The sequence below is a fragment of the Pristiophorus japonicus genome, chromosome 19 (genome assembly GCF_044704955.1).
Source record: "Pristiophorus japonicus isolate sPriJap1 chromosome 19, sPriJap1.hap1, whole genome shotgun sequence".
In the NCBI taxonomy this organism is placed as follows: Eukaryota; Metazoa; Chordata; class Chondrichthyes; family Pristiophoridae; genus Pristiophorus; species Pristiophorus japonicus.
In genome coordinates, this window is record NC_091995.1 from 88,514,575 (window position 1) to 88,537,084 (window position 22,510).

The 22,510-nt window shown below is 50.0% G+C and overlaps 1 protein-coding gene across 5 annotated transcripts in view; it reads right to left on the bottom strand.

Annotated features, from left to right (window-relative positions):
* LOC139230027 (protein kinase C and casein kinase substrate in neurons protein 3) overlaps window positions 1-22,510 on the bottom strand; it is a 94,967-nt gene that overhangs the window by 54,361 nt on the left and 18,096 nt on the right. For 4 of the 5 annotated variants that reach the window (XM_070861763.1, XM_070861760.1, XM_070861762.1 and 1 more), the window contains exons 2-3: window positions 5,429-5,562; window positions 1,426-1,582 (exon numbers count right to left, since the gene is read on the bottom strand). In XM_070861763.1, coding sequence (XP_070717864.1) covers window positions 1,426-1,582; window positions 5,429-5,488 — 217 coding nt within the window. In that variant the 5' untranslated portion in view covers window positions 5,489-5,562. Of the gene's footprint in view, window positions 1-1,425; window positions 1,583-5,428; window positions 5,577-22,510 lie in introns of all 5 variants that reach the window. The other variant, XM_070861761.1, reaches the window with a different exon arrangement.

Sequence of the window (22,510 nt, forward strand, 5' to 3'; positions counted from 1 at the left end):
TCTCGATCAGGGGCAAGTTATTATTTAAATGGAGAAAGATTGCAAAGTGCCGCAGTACAGCGGGACCTGGGGGTACTTGTGCATGAAACACAAAAGGTTAGTATGCAGGTACAGCAAGTGATCAGGAAGGCTAATGGTATATTGGCCTTTATTGCAAAGGGGATGGCGTATAAAAGCAGGGAAGTCTTGCTACAGTTATACAGAGTATTGGCGAGGCCACACCTGGAATACAGCGTGCAGTTTTGGTTTCCATATTTACGAAAGGATATACTTGCTTTGGAGGCAGTTCAGAGAAGGTTCACTCGGTTGATTCCGGAGATGAGGGGATGGACTTATGAGGAAAGGTTGAGTAGGTTGGGCCTCTACTCGTTGGAATTCAGAAGAATGAGAGGTGATCTTATCGAAACGTATAAGATTATGAGGGGCCTTGACAAGGTGGATGAAGAGAGGATGTTTCCACTGATGGGGGAGACTAGAACTAGAGGGCACGATCTTAGAATAAGGGGCCGCCCATTTAAAACTGAGATGAGGAGAAATTTCTTCTCTCAGAGGGTTGTGAATCTGTGGAATTCGCTGCCTCAGAGAGCTGTTGAAGCTGGGACATTGAATAAATTTAAGACAGAATTAGAAGGTTTCTTAAATCGATAAGGTGTTATGAGGAGTGGCAGGGAAGTAGAGCTGAGTCCATGATCAGATCAGCTATGATCTTATTGAATGGCGGAGCAGGCTCGAGGGGCCGTATGGCCTACTCCTGCTCTTATTTCTTATGTTCTTATGCCAACGCCACTATGGCCAATGGTGCTCCAGACATTCCTCTCTCCTTCCTGCTACGCTCCAGGTACCCCTTGCTACCTGCTCAGTCAGCCCTGGCTCAGTGGGCCTCTTCAGAAGGCTGTGGGTTCAAGTCCCACTCCAGCGACTTGAGCACATAAATCTAGACCGACACTCCCAGTGCAGTGCTGAGGGAGCGTCGCACTGTCGGAGGGGCCGTCTGTCGGATGAGATGTGAAACCGAGGCTCCGTCTGCTCGCTCAGGTGGACGTAAAAGATCCCACGGCCACTATTTCGAAGACGAGCAGGGGAATTATCCTCAACATTTATCCCTCAACCAACGTCACAAAAAAAAGGTTGTCAGGTCATTATCATGTTGCTATTTGTGGGAGCTTGCTGTGCGCAAATGGCTGCCGCGTTTCCCACATTACAACAGTGACTACACTCCAAAAAGTACTTCAATGGCTGTAAAGCGCTTTGAGACGTCCCGTGGTCGTGAATATAAATTCAAGTCTATTTTTTTTTAAAAAGCAGAACAACCCCAGATTCTCCCATCTCTCCACATTAACTGATTTTTCTCCGAGGGAAATCCGAGCCTCTATCATCCAACCCTCCGTGAACAGCGCCCAAAGCATCCCTCACAGACGTACTCACTTGCTTCGACCAGTGGCTTCCACTTCCGTGACCACGCCGATATCTGCAAGGCATACTGTTTCTCGATCTTGGCTCTTTCTTGGAAACATGTGATGATGTCGTTGCAGACTTTATAGCCTTCGTCCGTGCGTTTAATCGTGCATTTATAATTATCTGGCTGGGAAGAGGAAATCGAAGCATCGTTGAAATGTAATTCACTTACGATTTGTAGGCAGTGCTATAGATGTTGGTGGTACTTCAATATTACTTATGTGCTCACTGACCGACATTGGCTCCCTGTCGCCCAACAACTCGATTTTAAAAATTCTCATCCTAGTGTTCAAATGGCCTTTCCCCTTCCCCATCTCGGGAACCTCCACCAGACCTACAACCCTCCACCAAATCTACACTCCTCCAACTCTGGCCTCTTGTGCATCTCTCACATCCTTCGTTCCACCATTGGCGGCCGTGCCTTTAACCAGCGAGGCCCTAAGCTCTGAATTTCCCTCCCCCAAACCTCTCCGCCTCTCTCTCCTCCTCAAAGGCTCGGCTTAAACCCTGCCTCTTTGACCAAACGTTTGGTCGCCCGTCCAAAAGTCTCTTTCTTTGCGTGGGTGTCAATTTATTTTTCGTCTGATTACATGCCCGTGAAGCGCCTTGTGTCGTTTATGCTATGTTAAAGGCGCTATATAAATTCAGAGTGTTGTTTTCTGGGGTCGCATTCGGCCCAGACAGCTGTCGCAGTGGTTTGATGTTCCAACACCCTGCGCAATTGTCCAGCAAGTTCTGGGTCTGGGGGAATCAGCAAGAGTTGGCTCATTGAGGTGTACAACACATTGAGGGGCTTGGACATAGTGGATAATAAGGATCTATTTCCACTGATGGAGGGGTCTGTTACGAGGGGGCATAGTTTTAAGGTGGTTGGTGGAAGGTTTAGAGGGGATTTGAGGGGGGGGCTTCTTTACGCAGAGGGCTGTGGGGATCTGGAACTCGCTGCCTGGAAGAGTGGTGGATGCAGAAACCATCACCACTTTTAAGAGATGGTTGGATGGGCACTTAAAGTGCCGTAACCTGCAGTGTTACGGACCTAGAGCTGGTAATTGGGATTAGACTGGATGACCTTTTGTTGGACGGCGCAGATATAATGGTAAGTACTACAGGGAATAGAATACGGCCAGGGTGATCTCCTGGACTAGTTTTGATCGCCTGGGTGGGTCGGAGAGGAATTTTCCCAGATTTTCTCTCCCTAAATTGGCCTGGGGTTTTACTGGTTTTTGTCTCTCCCAGGCGATCACATGGCTCCGGTTGGGGTGGAGTGTAGAATGTTTCAGTATAAGGGGTGTCGCTGTTGTGTGAGGCGGACTGGTTGGGCTGGGTGCTCTTTGCCGTTCCAACATTGTTCATAGGTTTATATGTAATCTTCAGGGCTGCTGACCGAGGGCCGTGCGGCTCTTTGTCGGCCGGCGCGGACACAATGGGCCGAAATGGCCTCCTTCTGCGCTGTAAATTTCTATGTTTCCTCGTAGGGAAGGGGGGACATTGGACAAATCTTTCATTCCTCACCCTTCTGGCTTTGACAAATTTAAGAGAATTACAAGGAGGAGGTTTGAGAAGTATTTGCCTCATGGGTTCGTTGCTCAAGAATTCATAGCAACACATTGCTATTAAGAACTAGTTGGTTTATTAACAAAGGTTTAACAATCACACTACACATTACCAGTTCATCTCCTAGGCTCACAACTACCTCTTCCTGGATGACGTGGACTCAACTGACTGGGGTTTTATTGAGTCTTGTGAATATCACGTGACTGGCTAAGCCACTCACAGTGCAACAGCTCTACAAACCCGTGAGCATGCTCATAGGTGCATACATTACAAGAAGAATTCTTCGCGCAGAGTGTGGTTAGAATGTGTGGCACAAACCATTGTCCATAAATTATTTGAAAAGGGCATCAGATGTTTGTTGAATAAAGAGGAATATTAATGGTGGTTGGGGAGTGAGCTGGAGAGTGAGATTAAACGAACATTAAGGCAGACGTGATGAGCCGAATGGGCACTGGAACATTCTGTGGGGTCATTTTAATTTCGGTTGCCAGATGCAAATCAGCTCATTGCAAATTGGCCGCCCATTTTACACCTCGCCCGATTTCAATGGATCGACTTCCATTCAGTGGAATAGTTTGAATGGATGGTCAATATAATGTAAAACATGATAATGAAGATCTCACCACGATAAGGTCTGTACATACAGTTCATTCCAACATAAGCCCTTTTCCCCCACGGTTTGGAGTTCGTATCACAGCCCAGACAGAGGCAGTGACATTCTCCTCACCGACTGATGCCTAGGGCTCTCGCCAAATTGTATTTAGATGATCTCAATCCAGTTCTCAGTAGGCTCGAGCCTAAACGACCTCACCCAACAGCCACACTTCGAGGAAAGTCGCATTCAGGAAGCAGAGTATTTTCTTTGCCTCCCTTCTTTGCTGAGGTGTAATGAGACCAGTTTCCCATTCCTGGTTACGGTCAGGTCAAGGTCCAAACCTGGGACCTTCTGGTCCGTATGACACCGGCCTGTCTCTTCTCCCGACATGGCTTTTTTGGAGACTTAGGGGGCAAAATTGGCCCACGCCCCAATTCGAATTAAATAAAAATTGAATTGCCCAGAATTGGGGTCTTGGTGCAGGAAAAAAACATCTGGGTGGTATCAGTGGTGCTCTGCGTCTCCGCGGGGCGGTAGCGGGATGAGAGAGGGGCGGAAGCGAGGCGATGTCACTCAACACCACGCCGACTACGTTACAACATCCCTCCACTCCTCTTAAAGAGGAAGGCCGCTGCGGGCGGGAGGGGGGGGGGGGGCGTGTCAGGCTGCCCGGCTGAACCAGCGGTCACCATTGTTGGGCCGACAAAAAAAAAAACAAGATGGCGGCCGCAGTGCAAGGCCCTCCCCTTTAATGGGGGGGATGGGGCACTCCCGCCATCGGCAGCTTTGCGACCCTCAAAGCGGTCGGTGGCACTTCCTCGCGCCAACCTCGCGTCCGGGGGTGGGGGGGGGGGAAATTTCCCCCATGTGGCGTAAAGGAGTTGGCACGCACGGCGATGATGTCGTCGGCGTGTGGGGCGCCGCCCGGGGTAAAAACTATGGCCCGCGGCGCAAAGCCGTTTTCACCGCCACCATCACGGGGGGCAATTCCGGGCGGGTCGCTTCCAGCACCTGCTCCCGGATGAAAAGTCCTTACCGCCCCATTAGCGCCTCCTGGAGGCACTAACAGCCTTTTCGGATTTTCCCCAAAGCATTTTTTTGGCATACTTGAAGAGTTACGCCCGATTTTCTGGGGCCCCAGTACGGCAAAAAAAAAAAGTGTTGCAAGTTTCCTCGTTGGATCTCTTCATTTTGGCGTGGCCTAACCCGAGGAGGGCGGAGCCTTGATGTCTCTCTCTCGCTCTCTCTCTCTCTCTTTTATTTCAGGACCAGAGTGTGTGTGTGTGAACCGGAGACCGAGAATGGAACCGGACAGGCTTCGGGTGGGGTTGGAGGTAAGTTGCTGCTATGTGTTTTTCAATTCTTTCAGTGTGTCCGGGCATCTGCTGCGCCGATTTCCTTACCTGCGCCGATTTCCTTAACTCTGGGGAAGGTTTTGCTGGAGAGGCCACAGACGCTGGCCTAATCAGAACTGGAGTAACTCTCAGCTGGCCAAACTTCCCTAAATGGCCAGAATTGGCGTAGGTGGCTGGTTACACCCCCTTAGTCTGAAAAAAAAAACTGACCTAAAAAATTCGTAACTAACTGAGTTACGCTGGCGCAAATTGATTGGGGAAACTGGGGATTTTTAAGTTAGGCCACAAAAAGCAGCCTACTCCAAAAAAAAAACGACGCAAATACTGGGAAAATTGAACTGATTATTTTTACCATTTTGTTGAAACGATAAACACGATTTATCCCACGGAACTAGATATCAGAGGAGTGTTGTATACTAAACACAAGTCATATCTCTTTAAGAAATCCTTTGATCGAGTTAAAACTCACCATCCAGAAACTGTTGCAGGTTGCTTCTGCCCCCGGGGCATCGCTGTACTTCAAAGACATGTCACCGCAATCTTCTGACTTCTCTCTCTCTCTCGCTCTCTTTCTCTCACATGAACGTTCTTCTCGGAGTAGGGCTACAAAGGAATTGCTGCGTGAGGAATGCTAACAAGGTTACAGTTTCCAACGCTGCCCCCGTGTGCGTTGCCCTCCTCCGTAGCAGCACTGTCGCACAATAGCCAACCCACCTGACGGGATGCTCACTGCAACAATGCAGGATGGCAAACTGCACAGTCCCCACGTAACTGCCACAGAACCAGCGATATCTAGGGAATAGCATGGTATGTGCCCAGTGCTTCGATGGATGGAACACATTCAGCAGGTTTGCTGAGGCTTCATAAAGTAAGACTTGCATTTATATAGCACCTTTCACGACCTCAGGACGCCGCAAAGCGCTTTACAGCCAATGACGTACTTTTTGGAGTGCAGTCACTGTTGTAATGTAGGAAACGCGCCAATTGCCACACAGCAAGCTCCCTCGAACGGCAATGTGATAATGACCAGATAATCTGTTTCAGTGATGTTGGGTGCCGTATAAATATTGGCCCCAGGACACCGAGGAGAACAACCGGATTCTTCTTCGAAATAGTGCCGTGGGATCTTGCATGTGCATCTGGGAGGGCAGGCGGGGCCTCCGTTTAATGTCTCATCCGAAAGACGGCACCTCCGACAGTGCGGCGCTCCCTCAGCACTGCACTGGGAGTGTCAGCCTGGATTTTGTGCTCGGGTCTCTGGAGTGGGGACTTGAACCCAGTTAGAGTAAGAAGATGATGAGATGGAAGCGTCGGTGGCTGAAATAGGTGGAGGTGTGTAGGTTGAGGGAGGTAAGATTCGGTTGTGGAACTGGCTGGAGGAGGGGGTTGTGGAACGATGGTCTTAGCAGTTGTTAGTTGGAGCAGGTGGAAACTGGGGAGCTGTTATAAAGGGTTCCATGAGCGCCAGCAGACATCTGCTACAACATACGAGTGCTGGCAGGCACCCTGCCTCACCTTTCCTCACCCTGACACCCACCTACTCGCAGTCCCCAGTGGGATCTTGATCAGAGCTGGGAGTCTTGGCTGACAGCACTGTGGGAGCACCTTCATCATAGACAGTCCCTCGGAATCGAGGAAGACTTGCTACCACTCTTAAAATGAATCATTAGGTGGCTGAACAGTCCAATACAAGAGCCACAGTTCCTGTCACAGGTGGGACAGACAGTGGTTGAAGGAAAGGGTGGGTGGGACTGGTTTGCCGCACGCTCCTTCCGCTACATATGCTTGGTTTCTGCATGCTCTCGGTGACGAGACTCGAGGTGCTCAGCACCCTCCCGGATGCACTTCCTCCACTTAGGGCGGTCTTTGGCCAGGGACTCCCAGGTATCGGTGGGGATGTTGCACTTTATCAGGGAGGCTTTGAGGGTGTCCTTGTAACATTTCCTCTGCCCACGTTTGGCTCGTTTGCCGTGAAGGAGTTCTGAGTAGAGCGCTTGCTTTGGGAGTCTCGTGTCTGGCATGCGAACAATGTGACCTTCACCACACGGACTGCAGCGGTTCAAGGCAGTGGCTCAACACCACCTTCTGAAGAGCAGTTAGGGATGGGCAATAAATGCCGGCCCTTGCCAGCAACGCCCACATGCTAAGAATGAAAAACAAATTCCATCCAATGGCCTGGAGATTAGATTACACTCCCTTGGCATTATCAGCCTGGGCTAAATATGACTTTGTCATTTAATATGGGTGTGTTTCAGAGAGCGCTCCCAATTTCTTATGCTATTCCCAAAGTGTGAATAATGCTGCCAGTAACCATGCTATAGCTGGGTATGGGTTCATCTCAGAGAGTGTTCCCGCTTTATAACAGCTCTCCAATAGATTTTCTTGAAATACATACATACCCGGGACTACAGCAGATCCAACAAGTGGCTCTCTGACAGATCGGAAAACGAAAACTTTATAAAGCACCTTATCACATCCTCAGGATGTTCCTGAGGGAGAAACCGCTTCCTCTGGCAGGAGGGTGGGTAACCAAAGGAGTAGATAATTGGCAAAAGAACCAGAAGGGAGAGGAGGAGAATTTTTTATTTTACACAGCGAGTTGTTGTGATCGGGAATGCGGTGACTGAAAGGAAACAGATTCTATAATAACTTTCAAAAAGAGAATTGGATATATATACTTGAAAAGGATAAATTTGCAGGGCTGTGGGGAAAGAGCAGGGGGAAGTGGGTTAATAGGAACACGATGGCAGGCAATTGAAGGACTAAAGAGAGCGCGACTCAAACAGCACGGTCCATGCAAAAAGACTTGCATTTATATAGCGCCTTTCAGGACCACCGGACATCTCAAAGTGCTTTACAGCCAATTAAGTACTTTTTGGAGTGCAGTCACTGTTGTAATGTGGGAAACACGGCAGCCAATTTGCGCACAGCAAGCTCCCACACACAGCAATGTGATAATGACCGGGTAATCTTTTTTTTGTGATGTTGATTGAGGGATAAATATTGGCCCCAGGACACCGGGGATAACTCTCCTGCTCTTCTTCGAAATAGTGCCGTGGGATCTTATACATCTACCCGAGAGAACAGATGGGGCCTCGGTTAAACGTCTCATCCGACAGTGTGGCACTCCCTCAGCACCGCCCCTCCGACAGTGCGGCACTCCCTCAGCACCGCCCCTCCGACAGTGCGGTGCTCCCTCAGCACTGCCCCTCCGACAGTGCGGTGTTCCCTCAGCACTGCCCCTCCGACAGTGCGGCACTCCCTCAGCACTGCCCCTCCGACAGTGCGGCGCTCCCTCAGCACCGCCCCTCCGACAGTGCGGCACTCCCTCAGCACCGCCCCTCCGACAGTGCGGTGCTCCCTCAGCACTGCCCCTCCGACAGTGCGGTGCTCCCTCAGCACTGCCCCTCCGACAGTGCGGCGCTCCCTCAGCACTGCACTGGGAGTGTCAGCCTAGATTTTTGTGATTAAGTCCCTGGAATGTGGCTTGAGCCCAGAACCTTCTGACTCAGAAGCGAGTATGCTGCCCACTGAGTCACAGCTGACACTGAAGGGAGCCGAGGAACTCAAACTAGCAGTGTCATCAGCTCTGTGTCCCCTTTTATTTTGTTGCTTTTGAGTCGACAGGTTTCTGTAAGTCACTCAACTTTACCAAGCAGAAATGCATTTCTCTATTCCTATGCCCGAAATATCATACCCCCATTCTCTTGTGTGTGTGGTCAAAGGACTCAAATAAAATGAAGCATGATTTGGGAGCTGCCCATGGTGTTTAGTCATGTTTCTGTCTGACTCATTTATCCATGCACTTCAGGGATTTGAGCACATAAATCTAGGCTGACACTCCCAGTGCAGTGCTGAGGGAGCGCTGCACTGTCGGAGGTGCCGTCTTTCAGATGAGACGTTAAACCGAGGCCCCGTCTGCTCTCTCAGGTGGATGTAAAAGATCCCGTGGCACTATTTCAAAGAAGAGCAGGGGTAATTCGCCCCGGTATCCTGGCCAATAATTATCCCTCTATCAACATGACAAAATAAAACAGATTATCTGGGTCATTATCACGTTGCTGTTTGTGGGAGCTTGCTGTGCGCAAATTGGCTGCTGCGTTTCCCACATTACAACAGTGACTACATTCCAAAAGTACTTAATTGGCTGTAAAGCGCTTTGAGACATCCGGTGGTCGTGAAAGGTGCTATATAAATGCAAGTCTTTCTTCTTTCATACACGTCCCACTTACTACTGTCGAAGGCTGGACATGCCAGAGTTGGATGATCTCAATCGGAGCAGTAAATGGGCTAACACAGTTGGCCTCAGTGCCCAGTTAGGGAGGGACAAATCAGCCAGGGTTCTCACTCCTCATTAACTATTCAGCGACCCCCGTGCCTTGCTGGAAAAGTGTGAACTGTTATGTCCAGAATAAAGTAATGTGACTGAGTACTGTAGATGTGAGTAAGTGTGACCTTAGTCTCTTTATTCTAACTTGAGTGTTGGTACAGCATGGGAGGCCTGCTTATATACAGTGCTCCCAAGGGATGCTGGGATCCCTTGGGACTCCAACAGATATGCCCTCTGGTGGCAGAGGAATGCTGGTTACATAAGATTGCATACAATGGGTAAGGGCAAGATAAGGCCATCTACAAGATGCACTGTCGCAACTTGCCAAGGCTTCTTCGGCAGCACTTTCCAAACCCGCGACCTCTACCATCTATAAGGACAAGCGCAGCAGGCGCATGGGAACACGTTCCACTCCAAGTCACACACCATCCCGACTTGGAAATATAGCGGCCGTTCCTTCATCGTGGCTGGGTCAAAATCCTGGAACTCCCTCCCCAACAGCACCGTGGGAGCACCTTCACCACACGGGACTGCAGCGGTTCAAGAAGGCGGCTCACCACCACTTTCTCAAGGGGCCATTAGGGATGGACAATAAATGCCAGCCTTGCCGGCGTCGCCCACATACCAGGAACGAATAAAAGGAAAGACTGAGGCCGATCACTGTTAAATAGGCCTCTGGCATTCTCTACGTGGGCTGACGCAGTAAGAATGAGATAAGATGGTCTATTTACTCTGAAGCAACGTAGACTGAGAGGCGACTTGATAGAGGTTTATGAAAATAATTGAAGGGTTGGACAGTGTGACTATTGACGGATTATTACAGATTGGGAAGGATATGAGTGGGAATAGAGTGGGTATTGGGCGGTTCTTCCCTTCCCCGAGAGAGTTAGTGAGCCGGCTGGTGTGGTGGCCACCCGACTCTCTGCGTTGCCATCAAGAGGGAGTTAGACCAGGTTCCTGACTGGGGCACAGGTCACAGCACATCGGAGGTAAGTGGGTTAGGCTGGATGGACCAGCTGAAGGATTCATAAGAACATAAGAAATAGGAGCAGGAGTAGGCCATACGGCTCCTCGAGCCTGCTCCGCCATTCAATACGATCATGGCTGATCTGATCATGGACTCAGCTCCACTTCCCTGCCCGCTCCCCATAACCCCTTATCCTCTTATCGTTTAAGAAACTGTCTATCTCTGTCTCAAATTTATTCAATGTCCCAGCTTCCACAGCTCTCTGAGGCAACGAATTCCACAGATTTACAACCCTCTGAGAAAATTAACCTCCTCATCTATGCTTTAAATGGGCGGCCCCTTATTCTAAGATTATGCCCTCTAGTTCTAGTCTCCCCCATCAGTGGAAACATCCTCTCTGCATCTACCTTGTCAAGCCCCCCATAATCTTATATGTTCCGATAAGATCACCTCTCATTCTTCTGAATTTCAGTGAGTAGAGGCCCAACCTACTCAACCTTTCCTCATAAGACAACCCCCTCATCCCCGGAATCAACCTAGTGAACCTTCTGTAAACTGCCTCCAAAGCAAGCCTGTTATTCTCACATTTTCCTAGGCTCAAGTCCACACTCCAAGAACTTGCGCACACAAATCTAGGCTGACACTCCTAGTGCAGTGCCGAAGGAGCAGGTATAGCAGGCAGTAAAGAAAGCAAATGGTATGCAGGCCTTCATAGTGAGGGGATTTGAGTATAGGAGCAGGGAGGTCTTGCTGCAGTTGTCCAGGGCCTTGGTGAGACCACACCTTGAATACTGTGTGCAGTTTTGGTCTCCTAATCTGAGGAAGGACATTCTTGCTATTGAGGGAGTGCAACGAAGGTTCACCAGACTGATTCCCAGGATGGCAGGACTGACGTATGAAGAAAGACTAGATCGGCTACGCATATACTCACTGGAATTTAGAAGAATGAGAGAGGATCTCATCGAAAATTATAAAATTCTGACGGGACTAAACAGGTTAGATGCAGGAAGAATGTTCCAGATGTTGGGGAAGTCCAGAACCAGGGGTCACAGTCTAAGGGTAAGGGGTAAGCCATTTAGGACCGAGATGAGGAGAAACTTCTTCACTCAGAGAGTTGTTAATCTGTGGAATTCTCTGCCACAGAAAGTTGTTGAGGCCAGTTCATTGGATATATTCAAAAGGGAGTTAGATGTGGCCCTTATGGCTAAAAGGATCAAGGGGTATGGAGAGAAAGCAGGGGTGGGGTACTGAGGTTGCATGATCAGCCATGATCATATTGAATGGTGGTGCAGGCTCGAAGGGCCGAATGGCCTACTCCTGCACCTATTTTCTATGTTTCTACACACTGTCGGAGGTGCCCTCTTTCGGATCAGGCATTAAAGCGAGGGGAGCTGCTGCTGAACATGAAACGAATGCAACGTCATCATCAGCAGATGGTTGGTGGGGGCGGATAAAGGGGAGAAAATTGAGGCTGGGAGAACGACAGAAGTGGGACTTGAACAACAAAAATCAGACACTCCGTCCTGCCCTGTAACTTTATTAAAGAGTCCTTTGGGTGACACTCCCTTTTCGAGCCATCATCGCACCACGTAGGAATGCAGAGGAGTATTTACGGTGTTTCGGAATGTCACATGGATATACTATCCCGACCTCTGCCACAGCCCGATGTTGGCTCTGCGTGTTTTAGCAGGTATCCGCAAATAGCTGGCATCTCGTTCCTCTCGCTGCCGACACTGAGGGTACGAACTGCTCATTGCCAGCCACCATCGTCCCAACAGGATGGCTCCTGCACCGTCTCAATCACACTGCCATCTCCGGAGTCTGCAGGTGGCTTGGCCCTCTGCTCCCAAACCTTGGACGCTGAACAAAACGGAGAGACTGACTGGCTCGCGGGATAACTCCGCTTCCGATTATCCCCTCCCCCTGGCCTTCTCTTGACAGAACCATAGAAATTTACAGCACCGGAAGGAGGCCATTTCGGCCCATCGTGTCCCCGCCGGCCGACAAAGAGCTACCCAGCCTAATCCCACTTTCCAGCTCTCGGTCCGTAGCCCTGTAGGTTACTTCAAGTGCACATCCAAGTACTTTTTAAATGTGGTGAGGGTTTCTGCCTCTACCACCCTTTCAGGCAGTGAGTTCCAGACCCCCACCCCCCTCTGGCTGAAAAGATTTCCCCTCTAAACCTCCTACCAATTACTTTAAATCTACGCCCCCTGGTTGTTGACCCCTCTGCTAAGGGAAATAGGTCCTTCGTATCCACTCTCTCTGGGCCCCTCCAAATTTTGTACACCTCAATAAGCTCTCCCCTCAGCCTCCTCTGTTGCAAGGAAAAAAACCCCAGCCTATCCAATCTTTCCTCGTAACTCTTGATGCGTCCCAATGGCCAAACGTGGCTGTGATTGGGCCCCCCAATGTGTGTCGAGCCATATGCGCAACCCTGTACCCCAGCTCTCTGTTAAGAGTTTTGGTATCACTGTCCTGTAATCGAGAAATTGTATAAATCACCTTTAGAAGTTTCACCGATTTCTGTTAAGTAAGGGAGTTAAGGGTCAGGGAAACAAGGCGTGCGGATGGAGTTACGATACGGATCAGCCGCGATCTAATTGAATGGCGGAACAGGCTCGAGGGGCTGAATGGCCTCCTCCTGTTCCTATGTTCCACTGATGGTCTAGTTGCTAAAAGCACCACCCAGTGATATTCAAAAGCTGCAGGAAAGCCCGTGCTCTGTATGCTGCGTTATCTCATCGCATTCAGGCGTTGGTGGCGAGGCTCTGGCTGGCATCAGCACATCTGGGTTGAATCGGAGTAAATAAGCCAGGATTTCTCCTCATAAGAACATAAGAAATAGGAACAGGAGCCGGCCATTCAGCCCCTCGAGCCTGCTCCGCCATTCAATAAAATCGTGGCTGATCTGATCTTGGGCTCAGCTCCACTTTCCTGCCCGCTCCCCATAACCCTTGACTCCCCTATTGTTCAGTGGGATCAGGTTCTATTGGGGCAGGATGCTGCACTGTCGGAGGTGTCGTAGTTTTGGATGAGACATTAAACCGAGGCCCCGTCTGCTCTCTCGGGTGGACATAAACGATCCCACGGCACTACTTTGAAGAAGAGCGGGGGAGTTATCCCCGGTGTCCTGGGCCAATATTTATCCCTCAATCAACATCACTAAAAACAAATGATCTGGTCATGATCACGTCGTTGCTTATGGGAGCTTGCTGTGCGCAAATTGGCTGCCGCGTTTCCCACACTGCAACAGTGACTACACTCCAAAAGTAGTTCATTGGCTGTAAAGCGCTTTGGGATGCCTTGAGGTTGTGAAAGGCGCTATAAAAATGCAAGTCTTTCTTTTACCCTGCACAATGTGCTCAGACAAGGAGCAGTGTCTTCAGTAAGTTCTATGACGGGCCAACCTTCCACACTGGGGAATGCTTGACCCTGACACTGCATGTGCAAAGTGAAGATAATATCCATTCTCTGCCTTACGAAGCACAGAATTTACCATCTGATTATTTAGAATGCATTCTCTGTTACTGGGGTAGAGGGCACGTAACTATAATATGAATTGATTTCCTGTAACATCGCCCGTCTCCGCCCCTCACCTCAACTCATCCGCTTCTGAAGCCCTCATCCATGCCTTTGTTACCTCCAGACTTGACTATTCCAACGCACTCCTGGCCGGCCTCCCACATTTTACCCTACGTAAACTAGAGGTAATTCAAAACCCGGCTGCCCGTGTCCTAACTCGTACCAAGTCCCGCTCACCCATCACCCCCTGTGCTCGCTGACCTACATTGGCTTCTAGTTAAGCAACACCTCGATTTCATCATTGCAATCCTCATCCTTATTTTCAAATCCCTCCATGACCTCGCCCCTCCCTATCTCTGTAATCTCCTCCAGCCCCACATCCTCTTTCCCCCCAACCCCCCCACCCCCCGAGATGTCTGCGCTCCTCTAATTCTGCCCTCCTGAGCATCCCTGATTATAATCACTCCACCGTCGGTGGCCGTGCCTTCTGTTGCCTGGGCCCCAAGCTCTGGAACTCCCTCCCTAAACCTCTCCACCTCTCTACCTCTCTTTCCTCCTTCAAGAAGCTCCTTAAAACATAAAGCATGCTTCATAGGTTCTTTGTTTAAGAATTCATAGCAACACATTGCTATTAAGAACTAGTTGGTTTATTAGCAAAGGTTTAACAATCACACTACACATTACCAGTTCAACTATTTTAGTTGTGCACTTTAAACAAATGCCCCCTGCAAGGGGGGGTCACACTCCAAAATAATTTTTTTCCCAGTGCCACTTTTTTGGGGTTTTTTTGAGGGCACCAACTCAAATTATACAAGTACCCTCTGGCTAAAAGTTGGGGGGGGGCACTAAAACCGGCAAATTAAACAAATTAAACTTTAAACTGAAATTATCAAATTAAAATTTGGTTGTCGGGGGTGATGATGCACTCCAGTCCCTCCTGGACACCGCGTGCTCCATCTCCAGGGACACCGTGGCTCGGATGTAACCGCGGAAGAGAGGCAGGCAGTCGGGCTGAACGGCCCCCTCGACCGCCCGCTGGCTGGACCGGCTGATGGCCCCCTTGGCCAGGCCCAGGAGCAGTCCTACGAGGAGGCCCTCCGACCTGCCCGCTCCCCTCCGCACAGGGTGCCCAAAGATCAGACGTGCAACCAGGATTTGAGGAGCAGCCCCTTCAAATAATGGAAGAGGGGCTGCAACCTTGCAACATTACCAGTTCATCCACCGCTCACAACCACCTGCCTCATTGACCCCTGAACCCAACTGGCTGGGGTTTTATTGAGTCTTGTGAACATCACATGTCTGGCTAAGTCACTCACAGCTCAACAGTTAAACCAATCTGTGAGCATACTCATAAGTGCATACGTTACACATACCTCTTGGACCAAGCTTTTGGTCATCTGCGCTAATTTCTACTTATGCGGCTTGGTGTTTTTTAATTGCATAACACTCCTGTGAAGTGTCTTGAGACATTTCACTATGTTAAAGGCGCTATATAAATACAAGTTGTTGTTGTTGTTGTAGGTTTGTACACAGTCAAGATCAAGTATAGTCCTCAGCTGAAGTAAGGTCAGGGTTAACTGGACCAGGACAGACAAACATAGAATCAGACAGCACCGAAGGATGCCATTCGGCCCATCGTGCCTCTGGCGGCTCTTTGAAAGTAATCTCCAATTAGTCCCACTCCCCACACCCCTGCAAATTTTTCCTCAATTAATTATGATCTTCAACGTGTTAAAAAAAATATATCACATCTGCAAGCAGTTCCTGTCGACCTTTTCCATTTTATATTGGTGTGTTAGAATGGAAACTATGATAACTGGTTATATTGGAATTGGACCCTCCCACCCGCGCGCCACCGCTGGTGGATCCGTGTAATTACACCCTGGAGGCAGCCTCCATTGTGAACAACAACTTGCATTTATATAGCACCTTTAACACAGTAAAACATCCCAAGTCGCTGCACAGGAGTGTGACCAGACAAAATTTGACACCGAGCCACATAAAGAGGTATCAGGACGGGTGACCAAAAGCTTGCAACTTATAATGGAAATATATAAAAATGAGGACAGATTGTACTGATTTACCGGCACTTTGGTCCAATTATTCACTTTACTCTAACCTTGTTTCACTTAAAGAGTGCTCTTGGTCTTAACTCTCCAGGTGCAAAGCCACTAGAGATCGGGAATCTTTGGAATTCACTACCCCAGAGAGCTGAGATAGACAGATTCTTGAACTATAGGGAAGTCAATGGATATAGGGAACCATAGAAATTTACAGCATGGAAGGAGGCCATTTCGGCCCATCGTGTCCGTGCCGGCCGACAAAGAGCCACCCAGCCTAATCCCACTTTCCAGCTCTTGGTCCGTAGCCCTGTAGGCGACGGCACTTCAAGTGCTTCTTTAAATATGGTGAGGGTTTCTGCCTCTACCACCCTTTCAGGCAGTGAGTTCCAGACCCCCACCACCCTCTGGGTGAAAACATTTCTCCTCAACTCCCCTCTAAATCACTATAAACCTATGCCCCCTGGTTGTTGACCCCTCTGCGAAGGAAAATGGGTCCTTCCTATCCACCCTATCTAGGCCCCTCATAAGGAGTTGAGGCCAAGATCGGATCAGCCATGATCGTATTGAATGGCAGAGCAGGCTCGAGGGGCCGTATGGCCTACTCCTGTTCCTAATTCCTATGTTCTTAGATCGCCTGGTGCATTTTAATGGCATAATGGGGTAGTTCTTGACCCTGTGTGCTGGTGTAAAGCGGGTGCTGGTGAATCAGCAGCCCGTTTTACATCTCTCCCAATTTTTATTTCCGCAATGGGGACAAAACGTGGGCCAGGTCAGGGGGCCAGGGATTGTGGGTGCAATATGTCTATATAGCACCACCTAGTGGACTACTGTAGCATTGCAGCCATTGCTGTTTACAAGAATAAATGGGTCACCTGACCGCTTCCTGAAGTTATCAACCACCTTAAAGCCTGTGGGTTTGTGAGGTCGTACCGAAAACATAACAGTGGGATCGGATCGGGGGCTGGGAGAGCAGTGAGGGGAGGGAGGGGGAGGAATTGAGGGAGGGAGCGTCGGTGATTAGGAGGGAGGTTTAAATGTGGGGTCGTCGGGTAATTAAATGTAAATAAATTACTAATCTCGTAGATCGCAGGAACTCCCGAGGCCTGGTTTCCCCGAGTGTGTTGGTGATGGCTGCCTCAGGGCAAACCAATCTTGCAGTGTGGTACTCAAACTGCAAAGGACCCCTTATTTGTATATGTAAAGAGCCTGATATGCTTCAGGCATGGATATAGTCTAGTTCCATCCCCAATATAGCAGTTGCCACACTTCTGTCCGGAAATGTGCACGTCATTCTGGAGTCTCAAGGAAAGAAAGACTTGCATTTACATTTATATAGCGCCTTTCACAACCACAGGACGTCACAGAACGCCTTACAGCCAATGAAGTACTTTTTGAAGGGTAGTCACTGTTGCAGTGTAGGATATGTGGCACAGCAAGCTCCCACAATGAGATAAATGACCCAGATAATCTTTTTTTTTTTAAGTGATGTTGATTGAGGGATAAATATTGGCCCCAGGACACCGGGGATAACTCCCCTGCTCTTCTTCAAAATAGTGGCTATGGGATCTTTTACGTCCACCTGAGAGAGCAGACGGGGCCTCGGTTTAACGTCTCATCTGATAGACGGTGCCTCCGACAGTGCAGCACTCCCTCAGCACTGCACTGGGAGTGTTGGCCCAGATTTATGTGCTCAAGTCTCTGGAGCGGGACTCGCGTCCACGACCTTCTGACGCCACGGCTGACACTTACTAGCAATGCCTGGTCTCCAGTCGTCTTGCACCCCCTTGCCCGCTGGATCAAGACCTTGCTCAGCTAAGCCCGTGTGGTAGCCGGCATGCAATGGCCACCCCATGTTAAAAGAACTCACGCACAGGCATCTTCCACTCCTCTAACATGAAGTTCGGGACGCGGAACATCAGGGCCCTCATGGACAACTCCAACAGCGACAGGCCGGAACGCTGCACCGCCATAGTTGCCCGGGAACTTAGATGTCCATCCACCCTTTCCCTCAACGACTATCTGTTCCACCTGTGACAGGGACTGTGGCTCTCATATTGGATTGTTCAGCCACCTAAGGACTCATTTTAAGAGTGGAAGCAAGTCTGCCTTGATTCCGAGGGACTGCCTATGATGATGACACTTAGTAGGGCCAGTTCACACCCCAAAATTATAGACCAGTGCCTCGCGGTGGGGGAAAAATCGTCAGAACTATAAAACGTTCTGAGCAGCCAGCTAGAGCAGGGCTTAAGTCTCGTGAATAGATTCAAGCGCACCGATCACAAGTACCCAGCCCATCATCCCGAGCCAAGGAGCAGTTAATGCAACACAGCAGCTGTTCCAGGACACCACACCCAGTGACATCGCGTGCTCGGCAATAGAATTTTCTGGCAGGAGCCAGCAAGATGGCATCTGCTAGCTTATATCAGGAATGCCTGACCACATCGCGCCCTGAACCCCTGTTATCAGGGAAATATTCCTGGTCGTGCTAACACAAGCCTCTTAAATTGATCCCACTAGGCGGAGAGGCCGATGGGCCACTGGCTGGCTGTAACTACTGGCATCGGTAACTCTTACTTTCTGAAGACACGGACAGTTGCTGGGCTGCAGTTTGGTAGACGCTGACCACACCCTTGGCACCTCACCCAAAGCAGCCGTTTCTCACAGGCTCTGCTCAGAGCTCCGACACAGCAGGGAAACGCTTCGAGGACACCCTTGATAAAGCTCAACATCCCCACTGGTACCTGGGAAACCTGGAATCCCCGGCCCAAGACCGCCTATAGTGGAGGAGAAGCATCCGGGAAGGAGCCGAACGCCTCGAGTCTCTTCACCGGGAGCACGCGGAAGCCAAGCGCAAACAGCGGAAGGAGCGCACGGCAGCCCAAGCCCCACCCGTCCCTACAACCACCGTCTTGCCCCACCAGTGTCAGAGACTGTAGGTCCCGCATTGGTCTCATCAGTCGCCTGAGAACTCATTTCAGTGTGGAAGCAAGTCATCCTCGATACCGAGGGTCTGCCGAAGATGAGAGTGACGGGCTGGATTCTTCCTCTTTGACGCCAGCGCCCAGAGCTTGGCGGAGCAGAAGCCCTTGTCACAAAATCGGTCAAACCCCAGCTGCTCGCGATTTTCCGTCCACTCGTTTGGAACAGGCGGAACATCGAGAGCAGCTGTGCTCGATGTCACAATGAGCGATTCTCTCCACCCTGGCGTTGAAGAGGAAATTTTTTTTTTTTTAATTCGTTCCCGAGATGCTGGCATCGCTGGCAAGGCTGGCATTTATTGCCCATCCCTAATCGCCCCTTGAGAAGGTGGTGGTGAGCCGCCATCTTGAACCGCTGCAGTCCCGTGTGGTGAAGGTGCTGTTAGGGAGGGAGTTCCAGGATTTTGACCCAGCGATGATGAAGGAATGGCCGATATGTTTCCAAGTCAGGCTGGTGTGTGAGGTGGAGGAGGTGGTGTTCCCATGTGCCTGCTACCCTTGGCCACTACGTGGTGGAGGCCTACCCCTGGCCTATCTCCGGCCTAGGGGCCGCCGGTAACCTCACCCAAGCGGCCATGGCTCCTGTGTGTGGCTGAACGGTGAAGGGTAACTTCACCAATCAGGCGGCATGAGTCAGAGAATTGACGTTGCGGTGTGGTAGGTGTCAGCCGGGGCTCAGTGGGCAGCACTCTCACCTCTGAATCAGAAGGTCGTGGGTTCAAGTCCCACTCCAGAGACTCGAGCACAAAAATCTAGGCTGACACTCCCAGTGCAGTGCTGAGGGAGTGCCGCACTGTTGGAGGTGCCGTCTTTCAAATGAGACATTAAACCGAGGCCCCGTCTGCTCTCTCAGGTGGCTGTAAAAAATCCCACAGCCAATATTTTGAAGAGGAGGATGGAAGTCCTCTCTGGTGTCCTGGCCAATATTTATCCCACAAGCACCAGGATCACAAGGTTCATAAGAACATAAGAAATAGGAACAGGAGTAGGCCATACGGCCCCTCAAGCCTGCTCTGCCATTCAATATGATCATGGCTGATCCGATCATGGACTCAGCTCCACTTCCCCGCTCGCTCCCCATAACCCCTTATCCCCTTATCGTTTAAGAAACGGTCTATTTCTGTCTTAAATTTATTCAATGTCCCAGCTTCCATAGCTCTCCGAGGCAGCAAATTCCACAGATTTACAACCCTCTGAGAGAAGACATTTCTCCTCATCTCAGTTTTAAATGGGTGGCTTATTCTAAGATTGTGCCCTCTAGTTCTAGTCTCCCCCATCAGTGAAAACATCCTCTCTGCATCCACCTTGTCAAGCCCCCTCATAATCTTATACGTTTCGATAAAATCACCTGTCATTCTTCTGAATTCCAATGAGTAGAGGTCCAACCTACTCAACCTTTCCTCATAAGTCAACCCCCTCATCCCCGGAATCGACCGAGTGAACCTTCTCTGAACTGCCTCCAAAGCAAGTATATCCTTTCATAAATATGGAAACAAAATCTGGGTCATGATCACATTGCTGTTTGTGGGAGCTTGCTGTGCGCAAATTGGCTGCGGGATTTCCTATATTACAACAGTGACTTCACTTTGGAAGTTTGGAACAGAGAAGGCTGAGGGGAGACCTTATTGAGGTATATAAAATTATGAGGGGCCTACATAGAGTGGATAGAAAGGACCTGTTTCCCTTAACAGAGGGGCCAATAACCAGGGTGCATAGATTTAAAGTAGTTGGTAGAAGGATTAGAGGGGAGATGAGGAAACATTCCTTCACCCAGAGGGTGGTGGGGGTCTGGAACTCACTGCCTGAAAGGGTGGTAGAGGCAGAAACCCTCACCACATTTAAAAAGTACTTGGATGTGCACTGAAAGAGCCGTGACCTACAGGGCTACGGACCTAGTGCTGGAAGGTGGGATTAGGCTGGATAGCTCTTTGTCGGCCGGCACGGACACAATGGGCCGAATGGCCTCCTTCTGTGTCGTAATTTTGTATGATTCTATGATACCTCATTGGCTGTAAAGAACTTTGGGTCATGAAAAGGGCTATACAAATACAAGTCTCTTTTTCTTTGTAGCGCTATCTTTGACCCATGCTCCCTTTGAGCAGAGCCAGTAGGACTGCGCAAGCTGTGGATATGGACGGGGGCCCCCAGTGTATGCATTGACAGGACACCCACGCAATGGTAACTGCCAGTCCCTGATTGTTATTTCAATGACTTTTGCATCACTGGTTGCAAACGCCCCTTTGCATGATGGTGCGTGTGCGAATTTGACACCAGATTAAGTTGGTCTTAATTAGTATCATTGTCGGGCCGTGGGGCCACCACAAGGCAAGCGGCCGCTCCGAGAGCTGCTCCAAGCAGGAGGTCTTCCAGATGACTCGGCCACCCCCCCTCTCCCCCCCCATCCCCCCAACTCCCCCAACAACCCCAAACCCTCCCTCCAACCCTCTCTCCCCAACACCACTCCCCCCTCTCCCCCTCCCCCCCAACCCCCCCTTTCCCCTCTCCCCCCCACCTCCCCCTCTCCCCCACCTCCCCCTCCCCCCCCCCAACCCCCCCTCTGCCCCCCATCTCTCTCTCTCTCCCCCCCCACCCCGAGACCTCCTGCTAGAATCAGACCTTTCAGGAGCGATATTAGGAAACACTTCTACATACAAGGCTGGCTTTGCGGCCCCTAGCTCCTAAATAAGACCAACTTAATCTGGTGTCCAATTCTCACATGCACAATCATGTCCATTTTTGGGAACTAAGGGAATGAAGAGATTTGGGGATAGTGCGGGAAGGTGGAGTTGAGGTGGAAGCTCAGCCATGGTGTTATTGAATGGCCTACTCCTGCTCCTATTGAAAGCTGGTATCAATAATAAAAGTGACCATGAGTCATTCGGATTGTCATAAGAACCCAACTGATTCACTGATCGTCCTTTAGGGAAGGAAATCCTGCCGTCCTTACCCAGTCGGGACCTATATGTGACTCCATTCCCACACTAACTGGGGAACAGATATAGAGAAACTATTTCCGCTGGTTGGGGAGTCTAGGACTAGGAGGCAGAGTCTAAAAATTAGAGCCAGGCCTTTCAGCAGTGAAATTAGAAAACACTTCTACACACAAAGGGTGGTTGAAGTTTGAAACCCACTTCCGCAAACGGCAATTGACGCTGGGTTAATTGTTAATTTTAAATCTGAGATTGCTAGCTTTTTGTTAACCAAAGGTATTAAGGGATATGGGCCAAAGGCAGGTATGTGGAGTTAGGTCGCCAATCAGCCATGATCTGGTTGAATGGCGGAGCAGGCTCGAGGGGCTGAATTGACTCCTCATGTTCCTATGTTCCTTAGGTGAGCAGCGTTGACGTGGTGTGGCTAGAACCTTCGAAGCAGCCCCTTCAGGCGGTCAAGCAGGGACTGCAACCTCTGGCACTGGACAAAAAAACAAAACCGAGAGAAGTGGCTTGGTGCGCTCCACAGAACGGGCGCGTGTTTGGAGTATTCACAGGATATTATGGCTCAGGGATCCCTTTTGAACACCATGCAACACACCACATCCCAGGAGCCCAGGAGAGCACTGGACGATGGTGGGAGTCGGCTTAGGGTGTACCAGCAAGCTGCCCACTGGATACTGAGTCACCCTTCGCCCCCTGTGCTCGCTGACCTACATCGGCTCCCGCCTCGATTTCAAAAATTCTCATCCTTGTTT